General features: G+C 36.8%; 1 protein-coding gene across 1 annotated transcript; it reads right to left on the bottom strand.

The window, feature by feature from the left end:
• LOC109837964 (short-chain dehydrogenase TIC 32, chloroplastic-like) lies at window positions 6,589-12,041 on the bottom strand. Its single transcript, XM_020406357.1, has 8 exons — window positions 11,874-12,041; window positions 10,841-11,072; window positions 10,662-10,741; window positions 10,110-10,266; window positions 9,578-9,656; window positions 7,407-7,488; window positions 7,244-7,302; window positions 6,589-7,131 (listed from the first exon to the last, which is right to left on the bottom strand). The coding sequence occupies exons 1-8, from the start codon at window positions 12,004-12,006 to the stop codon at window positions 6,940-6,942; spliced, it is 1,014 nt and encodes a 337-aa protein (XP_020261946.1). The 5' UTR covers window positions 12,007-12,041; the 3' UTR covers window positions 6,589-6,939.

The following is a 16,082-nucleotide window of genomic DNA, read 5'->3' on the forward strand; positions in this document are numbered from 1 at the left end:
TCGCGGTCGATCGTGACGGTCGACCGCGTAGCGGGTCAGGTCCATGTTTGGTTTTTTGTTCTTATTGGGTTTTGGTATTTGTATAAATACCAATATACATTTCTAGGGTTTCTAAAGCAAGAGTTTGTGATATTTGGAGCACAGAAAGGAGGTATTTTCTGAGCTATTTGATTAGAGTTTATTTGGAGAGATTAAGAGTTTTGTTGGTGAGATTAGTTTGTTCCTTTGAATGATTTGTAATCTCAAGTTATACTATTCTTCTCTATTAGTGAAAACCTCATCCCCTTCTTGCCCCATGGACGTAGGAAATTGCCGAACCATGTTAAAAATTGGTGTTTTGTTTGTGCATTGACATTGGTTGGTTTTGGCCCTCTTTGATCGGCGTTTGGTTTGGTTCAACGACACGGGGTTGTTTTTGCCCAACAATTGGTATCAGAGCTCGAGCTACGCTTGGGCTATTTGGAGGAGTAGATCGATTTGGGAAGCTCGTCTAGAGTTTCCGTTGGTGAGAAAGGTGGGATCTTTTTGGTAAAGCTTCTTTCTTTTCTCAGTTTTGGATCTATTTTTCGTTTGTTTCCGCATTGGTTGTTGGTGTGCTGAGGATTATGGTCGAGAAAGAGGGAATTGAGGGTGGTTCTTCAGGTGTGAAGACTGTCCAAAGTTTGAGTATCCACTCGATGAAGATTGTCGTAGAGAAGTTTAATGGCACTAACAATTTTGGACTTTGACGATGTGAAGTCTTGGATGCGCTCAATGCACAGAATTTGGAAGATACGTTGGAGTTGGATGGGAAATCGGACGATATTGATGAGAAGGTTTGGAAAAAGATGAATCGGACAGTGTGTGGTGTGATTAGGTCTTTTCTCACTCAAGATCTAAAATATGATATGATGAATGAGATTTCAGCTAAGAAGATTTGGGAAGTCCTAGAGAGCAAGTACTTAACGAAGAACGTCGAAAACTGCTTGCATTTGAAGAGGAGGCTTTATCGCTTCCAATTGAAGAAGGGGACATCCATTAGTGATCACATGAACTACTACACGAAGCTTCTTACAGATTTGATGAATGTAGATATTATTATTAAAGATGAGGACAAGGCGTTGCTATTGTTGAGTTCCTTGCCCGACTAGGAATATGAGACGTTTGTCCTTACTCTTATTAATGGGAAGGTATCTCTTTTATATAGTTAGGTCACCACTGCATTAAAGTGAATTACCAACTCAGGAAGAAGGACAATGAGACTTCTATTGAGCTGGTAGCAGGGGTATTGGTTGCAAGAGCAAAGGGTCCAAACCGAGGTAGAAGGTCACAGTCTAGAGGGGGCACATCTTGGAATTCGTAGGAATCAGTGTGCTTTTTTGTAAAGAAGATGGATATTGAAAAGCTGAATGCCCAAAGTTAAATGATCAAGACGGAAAGAATAAGGGGAAAGCTATTCAGGCTTCAGAGGTGAATATTGTCAAGGCTAGTGGCAACGATTCAGATTCGGATTCTTCGGGCTACTCATTATCTGCACTGCCGTCAGTTTGTGTTGCCTACTCTACATAGTGGATGTTGGACTCGGGTGCTACATACCACATTTTCCCTAGGAGGGATTGGTTCTCCAGCTTTCAGGAGTTAGAAAGAGGGGATTTCATGCTCATGGATAATGATCATGAATGCCCTATTAGTGGTATTAGCATTGTTCGGATCAGGATGAGTGACGGAGTAATTCAGGAGTTGGTTGGAGCGAGGTTCGTTTCTCAGTTGAAGAAGAATATTATTTCACTTGGAGCTTTGGAGATAGTAGGCTATAGGGTGACCTTAGCGGATGCACGTTTGAAGGTTACATTTGGGTCCATGATTGTGATGAACTATTTGCTTGGGAGCACGGTGATTGATAGAGCGCTGACGACTTCTTTGGCTAGACTGTGGCATTGTTTGGTGCTGGGATATATGATTGGTGATGCTGTGCATAGGTTGTTGAGGAGTGCTTTGACCTGCAGATGGAAGTCCTTTGAGCACATTGGGATGAGCAAGACCATGGTGGAGTTTGGCACTTCTATCCATCGAGCGAGGGATCTTCTAAGAGGTGTTCAGTCAGGCATTTAGGGGCCTTCCAAGGAGACATCATTGGGAGGTAATCGTTTTGTAGTTTCCACAATTGGTGATTGTTCTAGGCATTATTGGGTCGCGACCAGTTCCCATTGGTGCAAAGTCCTAGAAGTCAACAACAATTGGAAGAAGTGTATTGGTAGAAAGGTAACTCATTGTTCTAGCTTTGGTAGGGGTCCTTTCTTGCGTTTATGACGAGCTAATGGCAACTTGAAACACTTCATTGATGTGGAGACTTTGGGGCGACGAGATGAGATAACAGTTTCGATGGGTCGTTCCTTTCTGGAGGAGGATCGGTGTTGGTTGTCGAGCATTGGTTCTGGTTCTGGAGTTTCAACATATTTGGGTCATCTTAGTCATAGGTCACCGACTGCTGCATTAGGAGTTATTGGATCTGGTGGAGCTGCTTCAGATTTTGGGTTGCGTCGGATATTTGGATACCCAGCATTTGGTCACATCGAGGATGTGAGATTTGATCCGATTGCGCGTTTGGGATTCGGAGGCTCATTTGATTATCGTTTGGGAGCTTCTGATTTTGTTCTGAGCAGGTATGTCACTTTTGACTCTCGGCAGGTGGAGAGTGTTGATCAGGTCGTTTGGATATCGCAGCAGGTGGAGGGTGATGCTACTTCACGTTGGGTGGAACTTATTCCACATACTCCAGATCATACTGCGTCATTTAGGATTCCAGCTGAGGTGACACAGGTTGGAGATCATTTGATTTCGGATACAAATGATGGATTGGTTTTGGATTCGGTTGTAGCTAGTGGACATGATTTGGATACGGCCATTGGTTCACCTCAGATGGAGGTGTTTGATTTGTATAAGTTTGGGACCGCTATCAGTTACAAATCCGTTGACGATATTAGGGAAGAGTTGCAGACTTTTCTATTTGTTTGAGAGTCTTTGGAGGCCGTTGGGTGAACTACGTGAAGGCTTGATTCCTTGGGCAAGAGGATATGTAGGCAGTCTTAATGATGCAGCCGATTTGGTGAGTAGACATCGACGTTTGGGTGCTTGTTCGCACTCCCGTTTGGGTCTCGACTTGTATAGATGGAATCTGTTGTCATGAGTCTGTTGCTATAGTGTACTGGATGCAACAAGTGAGGCATTTGGCTTGGTTAGTATCGGCTCAGTTTTGGTAGAAACTTTACCGAGGTGGAGAATTGAAGAAACCGTGAAGAATTTCGAAGAAGAACATGTTTTTGGGACACATGGATCTGTTTTGGAGCTACGCGGTCGATCGCGGCGCAAGGCCGATCGACCGCGAACGTGCACAGGCTCATGTATGAGTCTGGACTTGGCGAGGTCGACAGCTAGACCCTGTAATGTATTTTTGGGCTCCGTCGTTTGTCACGGTCGACCGCCGCGGTCGACCGCTAGACCCTATAGGAGTTTTTCTAGGTTCTGTCATTGGTCGCGGTCGACCGCGTAGCGGGTCAGGCCCATGTTTGGTTTCCTGTTCTTATTGGATTTTGGTATTTGTATAAATACCAATATACGTTTCTAAGGTTTCTAAGGCAAGAGTTTGGGATATTTGGAGCACAGAAAAGAGGTATTTTCTGAGCTATTTGATTAGGGTTTATTTGGAGAGATTAAGAGCTTTGTTGGTGAGATTAGTTTGTTCTTTCGAGTGATTTGTAATCTCAAGTTGTACTCTTTTTCTCTATTAGTGAAAACCCCATCCTCTTCTTACCCCGTGAACGTAGGCAGTTACCGAACCACGTTAAAAATTGGTGTTTTGTTTGTGCATTGACATTGGTTGGTTTTCGCCCTCTTTGATCGGTGTTTGGTTTGGTTCAACGACACGGGGTTGTTTTTGCCCAACAGGTAGCATGTTCAGTATTTACAGAAAATCTTTTAGAAACTGTGCTTTGCACGGGTCTAAATACTAGTTTTAGGAATACTAGAAGATTGAGGTGAGTATGGTTAGACGAAGTGGAAGGGTTTTGATGACATGGCAAAGATAATGCAGGAGTACAAGTAACCCTAAATTAGACAAATGTCCCCATTTTTCATTGGGGGGGGGGGGGGGCGGGGCTACGGGTCTCCCTCACAAGAGATTTTCATGAAAAATTTGTACATGGGTGCACAACCGGTTAATTTTTAATACTAAAAAGTCGCTAGAGAAACTATTAATACATGTCCTAATTTTATTTTAAACTAAAATTAGAATAGGTAAAAATATAACTCTGATAGGTTTAATAGTAAATCCAACAAACATAAAAGGTTAAAAAAGTTCTAAATTGGGATAAGTTTACTAGTAAATTCAACTAACCCCTTTATCGTTGGGTCATTAGTACGATTTGTTTGTATTAATAATAGCATAGGCTCCCTTCGCCATCCATAACATGACTTATAGGCACAAGTAATGCGTAGTGCAATAACTGAAGAAGATTCTTGAATGATCATAGCTCAAGCGACAAAATGGATTAAGAATTTAATCCAAAAAAGATTCTTGAATGATCATAGCTCAAGCGACCAAATGGATTAAGAATTGAATCCAAAAATATGGCTGCTCGAATGCGCAAGTACTCCAACGAAATTTGTTAGTTATGTTTTTGTCTCTTGAATAGTATATAGGGAAAGCTCTGAAGCATTCAGGGGATGAATACAATGACAATTTGGAGATTTCAACTTCCTCATTATACTTCAAAACAGCTTGCTGGTATTTGCAATGTGTTCTGATAAGATTTCAAAGTCGCTTGCTTGCATGCGAGGGACTCTGGTAAGACTTGTGTTTGGTTTGGAGAAGGGGGCTTTGGAGGCTTGGGGGGGAGTGGGAAGAGCAGTCTTTGCACAAGATATTTGTAAATCATGCATCAAACATACACAAATAAATACTTCAAGAAAGGAAAAGAGTTCACAGACATTATGACGATTGAATTATAGGATCTGATCTAATCACACTAAAAACACTAGAGGGAGGGGGGTGAATAGCATTTTATAAAATTTTATGCAAAGTAGATAATAAATTGCAAAGAAGAAATGACAATCACAGAAAATCAACAATACAAACACAATGATTTATATTGGTTCCACCTTCCAGGTGTACATCCAGTCCCCAAGCAACTCCCGTTTAAGAGTTTCCACTATGATTTTGAATAAACGTACAAAATCAAAACTCAAACCTGACCAATTTGCAAGATCATGTGAATTGCAACCAATCTCTTCACCAAGAGATAACACCTCTCACACTTGAGAGAATCCTTTCCTTGAATCAATATACAAATCTCCTATAAGCCTTGATAAGTTTATGATGTGCAACAGTGGCTTATAGACTCTTTTGTTCTCTGAATTCTTTTCAAAATCTTGTATAAATGAAGTGGCTTATAGACTCTTTTGTTCTCTGAATTCTTTTCAAAATCTTGTATAAATGAAGATGAACAATTGTTGTTGCAGAATTTTGTTTTTCTCAATACTCAAGTAAAAATCAGATTTTCTTTCACTTGAGTTTCAGAAAAATTCAATCTTATTTTTATATCTTCGTGGTCCAAAATTCTGAACTTCTAACCTATTTATATCCCTTGAAAAGACACATTTTTGAACTCATTAAACGGATATAAATGGCTAAAAAATGTTTCAAATTCAAATCTGAAACGTTCAGAAAAACTATCTTAGTAGTCGACTACTCTATAGAACAGAAAATCTGGAATTCAAAAATTAAAGCTGAGTAGTCGACTATAATCCTTAGTAGTCGACTACTCTGTAAAACAGATGTTTTGTAAAATAAACTTCAATGCTCAGTAGTCGACTATAGTTAGTTGTAGTCAACTACTCTGTAAAACAAAAGTTCTGTAAATCAAAAATTCAAAGCTGAGTAGTCGACTATAATTTTTAGTAGTTGACTACTCTGTAATTTTACAAAAACTTATATTCTAATATTAGACTTTAGTAGTCGACTACTAATCTAATTAGTCGACTACTAAGGGGTGAAAAAATCAAGTAAGAAATATTTTAGACTCAATGATTAACTAAAAACTCTAATGGTTAACATAGGGGATTTCTATTGTTAACCAACCATTAAGCATGTGTTAATGTGTTCTAATCTCTATGTGTGTGTATATGTGAGTGATCAATGCTTGTACAATATTTCTAAGTAAAGAAAATATAAAAAATTACATTGATACATAAGCTCTTCATCTTCTTTACTTCTTGATGCCTTAAACTCATTTTGTACTTGTTCATGTTGATAACTACATTGAGATGTTAGTACATACACATAGCTATTGACATTATGAATAAATTGTTATCATCAAAAGTATATCATTAGAACATGATATCCAACATGAATGTTATCTCATGTATAATAACAAGCAACAACATATCAACAATCCTTTAGTCTTAAGCTGTGGAATCCACTAAGTACAGTAATTGCGGCACCTTTAGCGAACAATGCAGGAATCGGAAAGTGCTACAAAGCAATAGGGGTTTGAAGCTCCAAAGTGATCTTCAACCAAACCAAGTGAAGAGGGCGCAATATCCTATGCGATGTCTAGACATTTCAATCAAAAGCTAATTAACTGCCAGCCAACAATGTATAAACTGGCAACTATAGATTACAAATGCTCGTCGCACTATAATTTCAGGTGTACTAAAAACTTGCCCAGGACCAAGGACAAGAGGGAAAAGATCCAATATTGAGTCTTCTAACGCAGAAGAAACCTAACAGATTTGAGTTGTAGGATTATTACATGGATCAGATAAAACTGAATTGCTAAGCCAATTCGACACATGGTCATCACTTACATCACCCTTCCTTCTCTGCTAGTTCGAAGTCTGAATCAACAATGAAATTCTATAAATCAATTATCATTAAGTGCTTCAGAGGTGACCAAAACAAGGTTACTCTCCAAAGTGCGCATTAGCCTTTCTGAGTTTAACCAACAGTTCCTTTGTGAAGTTCCAGAACTTTCTGCTCAACTCTTTGTCTCTTGCTGCAAGAGAAGGCAAAGCCTCATCACAGTCGACAAAATACTTTCCCGTTACATCCCTTACTGCTGGATGTAAAGCTACATAGCAAGAAGTTGCTGCCCCCTGAAAGCAATGATACCAGAAACATCAGTTATAACAAGACAAAAGCTTTACCCGATCATGGTCAAGTTCTTTCATATATAAATGAAACAAGAATATAGGAAAATGTTCATACCTGTGGAATGGTTTTTATGAACAGCTTGAAAACAAAAGCAATTGATTCCAATGTGAATTCTGACAAGTAAGGAAACTCATTTGATCAGAAAAGCGTAGGAAGAAATTCTATCTGAAGAATGGACAACACAAGGAAAGATGAGAGTTGACTGAAGAATATTTACGCTTCAAGTTCATGAAACGGGTTAGGTTGGTAGCTATAACTCCTGGATGTAGAGAGTTCGCTGTAACATTACAGCCTTCTTCCTGAATCACAGTTAATCTGCATGAATTTTACACTTGAAAAGATGTAGGCTAAGAGCACAATGATCGCAACATGGTGGAAAGGGGAAAAAAATGAATTCTCAACCTTTTAATGGCTTTCGTCTTGAAAATAATAGTAGGATCACGGATGCTAAAAACATAGTTAATATTCGTTAACAGGTAGTTGCAGGTATTTGTTTACTACTCATGTATGCTGCACAGCTTTCAGTAGCTCCAAACATAGTTTACAACTATTTGGAGGATGTTCGTTTGTTAATGACATGGACCCTATTACTAGTTCATACCTTCCTAGTATTGATAAATTATGAATATTTTAAAATAAAGGAAAAGGAAGAACAAAAAATGAAAGGAAATCTTTAACAAAAGCTATTCTTGTCTGATATCCATCAATGACAATCTAAAGATGACATGAAAACCATTCCTTGGGATCAATGTTTTAAATGTTGGCCACCATGTCGGATCAGGAGGGCTGACGAGTCGTGACGACACAACATTAGGATTTCAAAGTCGTATGTTGTTTTTCCGGCTCATATCGGACATGTAGGACGCCATTGCGGACATTGGGGCCGATATTTGAGGTGTAAAAGTCAGTTGATATCAAGTTATATGCGTTTGGGATTTTTTTTATGTGCGTTTGGGATTTTTTTTAGTATTCAGGTTTGGGTTTGTTACCCAAAACGGCAAAACCCAAACCCAATGATGTTCTCTTTTGTTCCGATAGTTGTCTAGGGCAAATAAAACCCGATAGCAAATTAGAGCAAGAAAAATAAACATCGCTCTCCCTTTTCTCTCGTTCCTTTGACATCACAATTTCGAAGCCCCTCCGATTTCATCATCAAGCTTTCAAATCGGCGACGAAGAACTAAACACTCAACTCTTTCTCTTGCTATTCTTTGTTTCTTTGTCAATCTCAGATTGTGCAAAGGGATTTCGCGGGTCGGAGCTTTGCTCAGTTTCTTTGACTTCGGTCTCCCTTGTTCTAACTTCTAATTCAAATTTTGTTTTTCGTCGAGGACTTAAGGTAAGCAGGCCCACCGATCTCTTTATTTTTCCCTATCAAACACGGTTATCCGGGAATCAAGTTTCTACAATCAGTTAGTAACCCTAAACATCATATGTTATTTATTTGGTATACGTCTGGACAGTAGAATTTATAAGGTATGCTTAAATTGCATTTAGGAATGCTTAGATTTTATTTAGCACGTGTATGCACACCACCCCATATGGCAATCCGAAATTTAGTGTATGTCCTCCAACATATCCCCGACTTTACATGAATTTTAGCCGTTCGACATGAACCCCGATATCCGAAATTGAAACCTTGCTTGGGATAATAGTGGTGATCAAGGAATGCATCATTGCATGATGTTCTGTTTAAAAGATAAATTTCACATCACTGTCACTTGAGGAGAATCAACAGAGCAATTCACAGTAACATTAAACCTTCCAGTCCATTTAGTGGTTAAAAATATAGTGCATTATAAAACTATATAAAGTCTTAAGAGATTAGAAGTAGCATGCAGACTAAACTAAATACTGAATTCCGTGAAGTAATATCTAACTCTTTGTGAATCAGTGACCTGCCTTTATTAGAGAAGAACAATTTGAAGATGTAGTAATTATGCTAACTTCTTTGTACAGGAGCATTACTTATATGGTAAAGTTCAAATTTGACACAACCTCTTATCTTTTGGCCAAATTTAAGATAACCCCCTGTCTTTAAAAATATCATTCAACCCCCCTAACTTTTGGACATGTTATAAATTCCCCCAAATGGTTGCAATTTTACATCCCCCTAATAATGTAGTGGTGGGGATTTCTGAAATTTTATCAAAAGTTCATGGGTTTTTTTCTGAAAACTGTGTAAAATGTTTGGGGTATGTTAAGTTCACAGTGGTTATCTCTAAATGGGCCAAAATACGGGGGGTTCTAAAATTTACACTTACTTTTTATCTTGATACATACGAGCACAAAGTAGTGCCAAACAGATCTTCATCTTATAAATCCTGCTTACACTGGCTTAAGAAACCACTATGAAATGTACGTAATTGAAACTTGAAGTCTTTGGTACCTGTAAACAACGAGAGAGCTCACTTGCATGCCAAATGTTTCCAAGCTTGGAGTGAGAATAGGCACCAAAACGATCATACCTGCCAAATGAAAAATTAGTAGTACAAATCAGATCCCACCAGACTTTTCTACTGAAAGCAAGATAGGAAAATATAATTAACATATTAGGCTCCGTTAGGGAATAGGTCAGGAAAGGTCTATTGTTTTCTAGCTTGCCATACATATATAAATAATCTCACCCAGTCAACTACAGTCTACAACACATCCTAATTTGTCAAATATAAAAGTTAACAAAATGCTAAGATAACTTGTCTAGATGGATTTAAATTTGTTAACCTCTCAATTAGGTATAAAAAATTTGCCTTTTTAGATGGGTTAATGAATAACTCTTCTAGTTAGAAAGAGCATAAAAAGCAACATAGTCATTACCTAACAGGCTTAACTATTAAATCTTTTTTCTTAATCCCTCAGTAAATCTTTTGTCAAACAGGGCTCTAAGGACATGCAAACATACTGTGACTTTATAGACTTACTTTGATCGATCATTTATCTTATTCAGATCAAACCAAGACTCATCAAAATTTCTTGTATGACCAAAAGTTGAAACATTGACTATCCTTCCCTGTCTCCCTGTTTTTTTGGCAGTGGTTTTCATCTTGTCCAATAACAAATCCGTCAGAAGGAAGTGTCCTGCATTAAAGAAAATTAATCAAAGTAGTGAAATTTTCTTAACCCAAAGTTGAAGTTCAACTAGAAGTTTGTGTGATAGATGACCAAGATATTGCTCTTCCAAGTAATAGGTCCTGAGTTCAAATCCTATCATTCACAATAAGAACACCCAAAGAGAATTTTCCCTTATAATTGACCAACGTGTGGTGCAGAGGGAAACTTCCCAAGATGTTAAATGGGTTCTTTTTTTTGTTTTTTTGTTTTTTTTGTTTTTTTTTTGTTTGGGGGGGGGGGGGGGTTCTTCAAATTGCTCGATTAAGTAGTCTTTCCAACCCAGTTACCCGCAAAGAAACAAATAAATTTGCTTGGCACCCCAAACTTTATAACATATAAGTATATATCATCCCATCACTTACCAAGATAATTTGTAGCAAATTGCAGCTCAACTCCATCCACGGACAGTTGGAAGGGGCAAGCAAATATTCCTGCATTATTACTATTCAAACAACGTATACATTATCAATCACATCAAAGTATCAAGCATGCTAACAAGAGAGGCTTAAAATCATAAATGGGTAACGATAGAACAACTTACATCAGTATGTTTAGGTGTTCATGCGAAGAACAAAAGCAGCGAGCAAATGACTCAACGGAATCAAGAGAGCTTAAATCCATCTCCATAACTTCAATTCTAGCATTGGGGTTTTCTTCCAAAATTCTTTCTTGTAACTTTAAGCCACTATCTAGCCTTCGGCATGGAATGATCACATTGGCACCCCTAAGGGCCAGTACTCTGGCTGTCTCAATTCCGATTCCACTAGTTGCACCTAATATCAAAAATTGCACGCTTGTTCTCTGAACTAGACATGGTATGAAACACATTTACCTATATTTCCACTGAATTTATAATTCCTTGAAGGCAAAGTTGTGTCTAAAGCCTCAAAATTGATATAAAAATCTCTTCTTCCTTATTGAAGATCTACGTTGTATGCTGTAAATATGCTCAAAAAAAAGTTTGTTCAAACCCAATTTGCACTAGTAGCCACATGTAACTTAAAAGACATGAACGTGTATCAATTATCGTATTCCTTTTAGTTAGCTAGACTAGTTTCTGTTGTTCTGGTTGAGGGGAAAAAAAAGGTTGCAATGTGCTGAATCATATATCAGCCCAATGATCAGGACGAAATTTCTGCTCCCTTGAGTCCCATTTCAGAAGACATCAACCAATCACGACAATAAGTTTTCTTACTTTTTCAAACTTTCATTAATAACACAGTTTCAATAATTGCTGCTAATTACTTCGCATGTTCAATTGTTGATAACTATAAACTATCTAATCTTTATTGGTGTGTTTGGGAGATAGACTAAGAAGGGAAGGAAGGGAAATTTTTTTCCTTTGGTTCCCTTCCCCTTCTTTACCCTCAATTTATGAGCTAAGATTTTAGTTCAATTTTTCCTCTCATCCCCCTCCCCTACCTTTCCAAACAAAGATGAACCAAAATTTTCTATATAATTCTTGTTTTACGCAGAAAAAATATCCCATTTCAGGACACATCTGAATATTCACAAACAAGATTCAAGCATAGACAGAAACCAAAGAAGGAAAGTGAAGCTGAAGCATATCATACCGGTGACAATGGCGGTGAGGTTACCCGCATCAATTCCTTCGGTGACCTGATCCGCTGTGGAAGAAGAGCCAAACCCAGATGGGCCCACTCCCCTTCCTCCCCAAAAGAGTGAAGTCCATTTCCCAGACCCCATCCTTTCCTCCCTACTCTCATCAGCAAATAGAGCTGTCCTTTTTACATCAGCAGCTTCTAATAAACTATTGGGTTTTGTTTATAAACCCAAAACTATAATCTGATTTACTTTTAAATCCATCGTGTCTCCAAAGCAATCTTAAATTCAAATATCCATACTGAATTAAGGCTTATTTTCCAGGTTGGCACCATGTTTACCCTTTTCTCACTTTGATACGCCCAGATGGTTGTTCTAACACTTCGATATCTTATTAAAGTTTTGATCCCATTCCACTTTTATATCACCAGTAAGATTTGACTATTTGAGGTATTAAAGTGCTAAAGAAGCTTGGGTATCAAAATGAAAAACGAATGCGTAACCAGAGCAAAAAAAATAAGACTTATTTTATTGCACTTTTTGTTTCAGTTGCTATAATTTGGGTCTAAATCGCTATAAGTTGATATATCAATAGCTACATTTGGATTTTTTTTATTATGGAAAGCTAGATTTTAGATTATGTAATTACAGTCTCGTGGTAACTCCCAAACTAATTTAGGGCTTGTTTGGATTGAGGGGAATGAGGGTGAAGGGATGTTAGAGGAACCATTCACCTCCATTCATCTTGTTTGGGAACACTTAGGATGTGAAGTTAATTCACCCTAGTTCCCCTTGGTTCACCTCCTAATAGTATAAAAATTGTTACCCCCAAATTGGTGAAGTTAATTCACCCTAGTTCCCCTTGGTTCACCTCCTAATAGTATAAAAATTGTTACCCCCAAATTGGGGTGTAACCAAGGGGAATTGGTTCACCTCCTAATAGTATAAAAATTGTTACCCCCAAATTGGGGTGTAACCAAGGGGAAGGGAACTCTCTTCCCTTCCCTTCCCTTCCTACAAATCCAAACAGGTCCTTAGTGGAACTAAACAGTTTAAACTGATCACTCTAATCTAGCAAAAGCCCAAGATTTTAGAACTGGTTTTGTATTAAGCTAGTTTTTGGCTCTAAATTGGTTTTATTTTAGTTCACACTCCCTAAGATGTGTTTGACAATTGATAAAAAAACTAGGCTAGGAACAATCCTAACCCAATTTCATCCTAAATTGATTTTAGTTTGGTCGAAGGGGGAGGTGGTCTAAACTAAAACCAATTTAGTGATCATTTTAGCCTGTAAAAGCCATGCCAACTTTCGCATAGTTTTTTTGCAGACAAAAAAGTCACCCAAAACTAGGCTAGGTTCAATCCCGACCCAGCTTTAGAGGGAATAGTTTAAAACAAAACTAGTTTAGACCAAATCTATTAAATCTGTATCACATGCTTAGAATGTGATGTTTCTACTTAAAATATTTGATTGTGTTGATCGATAATTATCGAGTAAAATCTTATCTTATACTATTATAAAAGTGTGTTGGATGTAAAGATGTTTTTGACCAAAAATACCTTCAACACATATACATGCATACATAAAGCACATATATGCATACATGGACCATAAAAATGCATTCTATTTAATTTATTACATAACCATTAATGTAATAAGCATGAGAGGTAATATTAATAATTAGATATATTTGTTGATGTTAGATATCAAACAAGAAAATTTATTGTAGATTATGGAGAGTTTTTAGGGTCCCCTAAGCTCCTTTGATAGTTGATCCCCTAATAGGAAGAGAGTCTTGCACATATGCGACACATTAGAGGATCGGAGTTGTGTTATCCGGTGATTCCTTCAATGATCAAGTTAATTATGATTTGAAGGGGAGAAAGAAACTGATATAGAAAAAATCGCCAATGTATTCTCTAAAGCATTGTCAAAAGATATGGAAAAAATTTTGTTCTCTATCCCACAATCATGATAGGTTTATGAAATTGCTTCACAGACACCTTGTGCGTTATGCGGATAATCAAACCTCCTAAAAGATAAAATTCTTTACTACAAAATCCAATATTCATCAATATAGTGTGTAGTAACATAAATATAATGATTGTGATTAAGAGATTTCCAAACATCAGAAGTTAAAGCTATCTTGGTGGCTACAATAGATAAAGTAGCATTCATAAAAGTTTTTTCAATGCCCCGAGGCGTTCAATTTCTTTTGTAATCGTTCTTATGCTAAGTTTTTTGATATTATGGACACAATAAAAATATATATTTAAGAAAATTCATTCTCAAATATGCTAAAATGAAGTTTAGCTTGAACAATAAACTTAACTAAGTTTTCCTTAGCAAGTTCGAGCTTATACCTAAATGTGGATAACCCACCTGTGCCTCCAATAATTTGAAATTGAGTTTTATTTTTTTTCCAAACCCAAAAGTTTTGTGTGTTTCTCTCTCAACTGCCGAGAGTGTTCAGTTTCCCCAATTACTCTTATATTTATAGATGCTTTTGCAAGTTAAACAAGGCGCCACTATGTTACCGACATCATCTATGCTTTTTCGAAAAAAGGCCAAACTCATTAACTATCTTCTACTTTTTTGTTTATTAGGAACGGGTACTTGAGCTTCTTCTTCTTCTTTTTTTCCAATTGTTTCTTCCACTTTTTTCATCTCCAAACGTTCAATCTCTATAGTAGATAAGTAGGACGTCAAAGAGGTCGAAGTGGAGGATAAGAAGAGACAGAATGTCTAGCCATGATAGAACATTCTCACACATTTGTTGTCATTCTATCGGAGAAAGTGAAATGAAATATTTAGAAGAAGAGTCTAGAGGGGCCATAACTGTCATTCTTATTGGATAAGTAAAGGGGGTAGTACCACTGGGATCAACAATATAGCTAGTAGGAACTGAGGGATAGTGGGAATCGTAGTTGTAGCGTGTGTTATTGATAATCACATTTTATTACAATTTTATACCCTCATTATCTATTTTATATGAATAAATATGCCACTAATAATTATTTTTATCTTTAATTACATATTAATCAAAAATAAAAAGCCCAATATCTCTTCTCTCAACAAAGCCCATGAATTAATGAAGAATATATGCTCTTCTCTCAACAAAGCCCATGAATTAATGAAGAATATATGCAAATACATGAAAGAGCCCAAGCCCAAGCCCAAGTCCAAAAGCCCAAAGCCAAAGCCAAATGAAAGAGGAAATCAGCGGATTGCAAAAGGAGTGATATGGGTATCGATACCTATGTCGTTCTGTTACAGATCCATGGCTAAAATTTGCTTGTTTTGGATAAGATTTTAATTCAATGGCTCTCATTCACTGATGTTTACTATAAATAGGGGTAGAGAGTGAGGGGTTGAGGGTGTGAAAATTTTTGTAACTCCATATGGAGAGGAGGACCACTCTTAATTGAGAAGGCCTTCCAAATTTATAACTTTTGTTACAATTAATAAAATAAATTTTTTTTACCATTTTAAATATTTCTTCTCTTTCTTGGATGATGAAGATGGAGATGAAGAATTATTTGGAGGTTTGCATTTCTTTTATTTTTCTCTTTTATTTCTTTTTTATTACTTATTAGTTTAGATTTATTTCTATGCTTGTAGTTAGATTTTATTTTTTTGTTAAATAGCTAAGAGGCTAGAACCCTCTTGTCTTAGATTTATTTTATGCTTATAGATTAGATTTATTTCATGCTTATATATTAGATTTATTTCATGTCTTTATTTTCTCGCATTTGATTCTCACAATTTATTTTGTAGCTTAATTTTTTTAATTTATTTTGTAGTTTAGATTTTATTTTCTTATACTATTCGCCTTGAGGCTAGAACCCTCTTGGGATTAGTTTTTGTTTTTATTTATTTTTTATTTTTTTTTGATTAGTCTTTAGGCTAGAACCCTCTAGGGAATCACCATTTTCTAAGAAGTGGATTCAATTCTAGATTACCCATATCTTTAATTGAATCCGACATCTTTAATTTCTTAAATTTTCTTTTTATTTTTAATTCTCCTTTTTGATTCTTGATTTTATTCATCTTTCCTTGTGAAAATCATCCATTCTTTGTTACATCTACTCTCACTTACATTTTATGCCGATTTACACACTATCACTTCCATTCTCTCTATCTCTCCACAATCACATTCGCTCATCACTCATATTTATCACGCACACAACAAAAGAACCGTTTTATATTTTCTCCTACA

Source organism: Asparagus officinalis, chromosome 4 (assembly GCF_001876935.1).
Source record: "Asparagus officinalis chromosome 4, Aspof.V1, whole genome shotgun sequence".
Classification (NCBI taxonomy): Eukaryota; Viridiplantae; Streptophyta; class Magnoliopsida; order Asparagales; family Asparagaceae; genus Asparagus; species Asparagus officinalis.

Coding starts and splice junctions, on each gene's coding strand:
- LOC109837964 (XM_020406357.1), bottom strand. CDS start 12,006: ATGGGGTCTGGGAAATGGACTTCACTCTTTTGGGGAGGAAGGGGAGTG. Junction 9,657..10,109: donor AAGATAAATGATCGATCAAA/GTAAGTCTATAA, acceptor TTCATTTGGCAG/GTATGATCGTTTTGGTGCCT. Junction 7,489..9,577: donor AGCTCTCTCGTTGTTTACAG/GTACCAAAGACT, acceptor ACTGTGATTCAG/GAAGAAGGCTGTAATGTTAC.